The sequence below is a fragment of the Oryzias melastigma genome, linkage group LG19, assembly GCF_002922805.2.
Source record: "Oryzias melastigma strain HK-1 linkage group LG19, ASM292280v2, whole genome shotgun sequence".
Taxonomy (NCBI): domain Eukaryota; kingdom Metazoa; phylum Chordata; class Actinopteri; order Beloniformes; family Adrianichthyidae; genus Oryzias; species Oryzias melastigma.
In genome coordinates this window covers 24,573,963-24,579,463 of record NC_050530.1, presented here as the reverse complement: position 1 = coordinate 24,579,463, position 5,501 = coordinate 24,573,963, and the positions used below count along the sequence as shown (strand labels likewise).

Here is a 5,501-nt window from a genome sequence, read left to right as displayed (position 1 = left end):
ACAGTAATCTTTCATATGAAGACACGGGCCGCAAATCATCATCCTGCGGGCCGCAAATGGCCCGCGGGCCGCGAGTTTGAGACCCCTGGTGTAAACGGTTGAAAAGTTACAGTATGTTAAAGATTTTGTATTTAAGTGTCGCGGACGACGCCTCAGGTGTTAATGGGTTAAAATTTGATGCTTTCAGGACATCTTGAATAACCTGGACTCCTGCGATCTGGGTGACGATGACCTCATGCTCGATTCAGACTTCCCAGAAGACGCCTCTTTAAGTGGTTGGTTTCATTTCCTCCATGGTTTGTGCTGCAATCTGCTTTTCAGAAGTCTAAGTACATGAGTCTCACTGCATGAAAACAATGACAGTTGTAAAGTTAATGTCAGAAAACATAAAATAGAACGTTTTTGGGAAGAAAAGGATGTTGCATTTATGCAGTCTGCTGCTTTCAATTTGAAAGATGAAGACGGTTTGTCCCACATGGCTACGTGGATGAGGAGGCAGCTCTGCTGGGGGGCACAGGACAGCCACAATGACAACCAGAGGTAATAGGATTATCTGGGTGCACTGCGACAGCTCATGAGGAACTCTCTCCTCATGTGAGCAACACTCATGTCAGAATGAATAAGACATTGACTTTATCATTACTGCACACATAAACAGTAATGCAATTATAAAGTGCAGCGGGAGTTAAGTTATTTGCATTCAAACAATGATGAATGAACTTTATTGTAAAAACTTGATTAAATAAAAAAAGAATAGAAAAGTTTTACAATGTCCAAGACAATTGTTGAATCTTAATATCAAATGAAATAGTAGATTTTGTACATTTATTATCTTCTATTTAGGACAGGGGGGTCAAACTCGATCACACAAGGGGCCAAAATCCAAAACACACCTTAGGTCGCGGGCCAAACAGGATAAACATTTATTGAACACTAAAACTACATTTTTATACTTTGAAACCATAACTTTTTAACATAATTCTGAACTAGATATATAGCATTACCTCCGATTATGCTAGTGTCAATGCTGTAAGATGAATTTGGCCGCTGAAGATGAATATCTGAAAACGCTGAAATTGATAGCTAAATATTAGCTAAATACCAAATTAGCCTAAAATAGGGAAAAAAAATTAGGTTAGCCAAAACAGCCACCATGCAGCTGTAAAAAATTGCTAAACTTCAAAACAGCCTAAAAAACTGAAAAAAGCCTAAATTAGCCCAAACTGCTCGCATGTACATGCATGATTGAATGAAACCCTTATTCACCAGTCAAAAACATTAAGAACAATTTCTTATTTACAATGTTGGCATGAAAATGTTAAATACTTAAAATCTGAAGTATTTGCTTAACTCTAAGACAGCCTAAAAAACTTAAAAACAATAGCTTAATTTAGCCAAAACATCTAGCATGTAGCTGAAATAGTAGTTAAACTAAAAAAAAGCCTAACAAAATCAAAATAGTCCAAAAAGCTAGCAGAATGCCCATTTTTAAAGCTGAAAAACTTGTTTTTATTTTTTTTTTTAAAGATAATAATTCAGAATAATAAAAAGGCAGGAATATTATTCAGAATAAATCAACTTAAACATAAATAACTTTCAATATTTTACTTTCCATAAAAACATATTTTGTAAAAATTGCGCAAGATAACAATAATAACACTTAATAACAATCAAATAAAATGATCTGGAGGGCTGGGTTTAATTACTCGGAGGGCCGGATCTGTACCCCGGGCCTCGACTTTGACATACGTGATTTAGGAGGAACTAAAAGCCCCAAATACTTAAATTCAGGACTAAATTTGCAGAATTCAATGAATATTTTATGATGTGTGAAAGGCATTGATGACTCTAGTTGCTCATGTGACAGAAGAACTAAAGAAGCCTTTTCCTGTTGACAGAGTGTGTTGCCTCTGCATGACAAAACTCCCCTCACATGAAGTCACCAACATGTTTCTGATGTTTGCTGATTCTGTTTCATAACACTAACATTAGGGAAGAATAAAGAGCCATCAGCTGAAAATATGTCTTGGTAAAATTCTGTGAGGTCATCACTCAAAGCTCTGCTCTTTCATTGGTTCCTTCTTTTCTCAGTGATTTCCAAAGCTGCAAACTAACAGAAGATCCGGGCAATAAAAGAACAGCTGAGAACAAGGACTGTGACATCATCCTGGACCTCTGTCCCACCAGGTAACTCAACGTATCACCTTGAACCCTTTAACATCAGAGCTATATCTCCAGTGTTGTTCTTTCAACTTACCATAACTCTTCAACCAGTTATGGAATCAGCACACTTCCAGCGGATTTGGTAGTGACGTACGTATGGTGTCCTCTTTATTTAGAGAAGTGCCAACCATTTGAAAATTGATCGTTAAAGAGAAATTGATCATTGTGGTTTGTGCCCGGCTGGATTTCTATGACACCAAGTAGGGACGTCACGATTCAGTCAAGCCACAATTCGATTCACAGTTTTAAAGTTTTCAATGTGCCCGCTCAGTGCAATCCCCCACCCTGCCGCTGAGTGCGCGCTGATTGTTCAACCTGGCTCCACATTTTTACACATAATCTCAGCAGCGCAGCACAATGACCAATGAGGGACCTGGATTTGGGAGTGGTGCGTGGGTAGTGTCTGCTTCAAAGCATGGAAGGCTCAAACATGAGCAGAAAGAGAAAAGAATCATTGCGGTTTGTGCTCCGTTGAATTAACGTGACACCCAGACAGACATTGAAGGAACAGAGTCGTTTAAAGTGTCCGCTCGATCGCCTGGCCGATGTGTAAGCACCTACGCACACACACACTCACAAGCGCACCTGCATGAAAAGCTGTCAAATCGATTTTTTTTTACTTCTCCATCGATGAACATGTTGAGTTTGAATCGTTTTCTTACCGATTCCTAAAGAACCGTTACATATTTGATACCAAGTATTTCAAATATCAAAATAGAGCTGTGAAAGAAAAAACCTGGAGCAAGATTCATAGGATTTGCACCACTTTGAGATTTCACTCAAAGGTTTTTCTAACTGTAGGAGGTGAACATGAACTAGTAAACAGTAGAAGAAGAAGAAGCCCCTCCCTGCTTGTCCAGTGTGAACACCATGCCTGGTATAAACGTAGCATGAGAGAATCAGCTTTTCTGTACTACAGTCAAGTGTTGCATTTTAGCCTTTAAATCTGTTGGAATTGCATGAATTCCATTAAAGGTCGAAGAGTTACGATAATCTGAAGAGTGTGTTTTCTGCTTTTGCCAGCTAAGCCTCCACTATTAAATGGTTAAATGATTAAAGCTCAAAAATGTTAATTAATGTGATGTTCTGTTGGTACAAGATAAAATAAACATTTTAAATCTGGACTTGATTGTTCTGGAGAACATTGGAGGTCACTGTATCTTTCTTCCAATTCTCTTAGTTTGGGTGTGGATGTGGAGGAATTGGCTGAAGACTGCTCTGCTGTGAGATCACAGCTGGAGTTCCTGCAGAGATTACTGCTGCAGGTAAGATGATCATCTGTTGATCCATTTTCAAAGTGTTCCCATTAGTCTTTTAGTCAAAAAAAAAAAACCTGTCATTTTTTAGGACATACTTTTTTGCAGAGTTGTTCATTAGAAATTCACCACTGAGTTGTGCGCGGGACTATTGACGTGGAGTAAGCCAACCCCCATTTCCCATCATCCATCTTTTCTCCCTCTAACTTACAGCCCGTCACAACCCCAACTTGACATTACCAGTGCAACAAAAATGGCGAGCAAAATTGAAGCTATCCAGCCATAAAGTTCTGATCTAGATTCCAGCTCAGAGGAGGAAAACAAAGACGTTCATGGATCTATTTGTCTGACACTGGATGCATCAGAATAAAGCAGAGCAGGGACCAAATAATGCAGTTTTAAACTTAATGTTCTTTATATATATATATATATATATATATATATATATATATATATATGCTGTATATGCCCCCATTCATCAGAAAAAGAACATGTTAAAAACTCCATAAAACACATTTTCATAGAAACGAGTCTTTAATAATGCACTTCACGTGTTTTCCAGGAGGAAGACGTGGAAGAAGACACTCTAACCACAGACACTGTGAGTCCAGAGCCCAACGACTCGTCCTGCAGCTCCGACTCGCAGGTCAGTAGGTTTCACTTGTTCCACTGTAATCCTACATTACCCAGAATGCTCTATCTTACCTGTTTGGACCATGTGTTTTTGTTTAGGTCCAGGCTCTTTTACAGGAAGTACAGCAGCTCCGGGAGGAACTGAAGAGCCAGGATCAGACCATCGCTCAGCTCACCCTGCAGCTGGTGTGTCTCACCCGCAATTATTCTGGGATTTCATTATTCCTTCAGTTCTATTCATGTAACCTTCTGCATATTTTTTAAAGTGACAATAAATGTATTTGTTGGTGTTTCTTTGGAGACCACTGGGTGTCGGTGCAGAGAGGAGACAGAAAAGGTGGATCAGCACACACAGACGAGTGCGAGGCAGACAGAAAGTGTGGCCTTACAGACACCATGGGGAGAGAGCAAGGTGACGACACAACTGCCTCACACCTACAATGTAAAGCACTCTAGTAGCACACACCTGCCACACAATCCACCATTGACTGTATATAGAGAACCGGACTGAGTGATCCCTCCCCTTTCAGACTCCAAACAGCCAATTTTTTTTTCTTATTATTTTTCTTCATCACAAGATATTGACGCTATAACTGACCAATCAGATGCCTCAAAAAAGCATGTGGTGTCCACTGGCCCCACTTTTTTTACTTGATTGACAGCTTCTCCAGAGCTTGCTTTAAGTGGAAGGGGTGTGGACTTCCAACAAGCTCACTCATGACTGGAAACGATAGTTGCTATGGAAACATTGAGTCAGACCAACTCCAGCAATCATCGTTGTCTGGTTCCAACATGGCGACGTCCGTATCGCAGAAAAATGGCAACTGAATTGACTTAATTGCACTGGAGCCGGATGTAAACCATTTTCTATGAGTGACTTCCATAGACTGTATATAGAATAACTGGACAGAGCAAGCCCCCCTACTTCCGTGTTCCATATAGGAAGTACCACTGGGTTCCAAAAAGGCCAAAGTCCCATTGACTTACATTGAGAAACAGACAGTTATTTCTCAGTCATTTTATATGTCAGAATAATCATTCTTCCTCTGCTGCTTTCTGCTTAACTTCTTTTTTCTAATCCTAATTTTTTTAAAAGATTTTTTTCTATTATCACAAGTTATTAGAGTTATAAATTGACCAATCAGATGGCTCAATAAGCGTTTGTGGGTCTGACGTCGAACGTCTGGGGGTTTGAGTGACAGATGACGGGTAGCCAATGGGAGCAGACTTCATCAATGGGTCCGTGAAAGCTTTTAACACCTACTTTACAATTCAACAATGTAATCATTGTCATGCTGTTTTTTTCCTCAATGGAATGTACCGATGCAGCAGTTTAAAACAACAAGAGGAGCATGCTGTCGACTTTTTTAGATGAGGATTTACTCTGTA

General features: G+C 39.6%; 1 protein-coding gene across 7 annotated transcripts in view; it reads left to right on the top strand.

Annotated features, from left to right (window-relative positions):
• ccser2b (coiled-coil serine-rich protein 2b) overlaps positions 1-5,501 on the top strand; it is a 36,263-nt gene that overhangs the window by 18,575 nt on the left and 12,187 nt on the right. For 4 of the 7 annotated variants that reach the window (XM_024284278.2, XM_024284280.2, XM_036217007.1 and 1 more), the window contains exons 7-13: positions 188-275; positions 456-540; positions 2,092-2,187; positions 3,404-3,488; positions 4,042-4,125; positions 4,212-4,298; positions 4,414-4,524. In XM_024284278.2, the coding sequence (XP_024140046.1) occupies positions 188-275; positions 456-540; positions 2,092-2,187; positions 3,404-3,488; positions 4,042-4,125; positions 4,212-4,298; positions 4,414-4,524 (636 nt within the window). Of the gene's footprint in view, positions 1-187; positions 276-455; positions 541-2,091; positions 2,188-3,403; positions 3,489-4,041; positions 4,126-4,211; positions 4,299-4,413; positions 4,555-5,501 lie in introns of all 7 variants that reach the window. The other 3 variants (XM_036217006.1, XM_036217005.1, XM_036217008.1) reach the window with 1 other exon arrangement.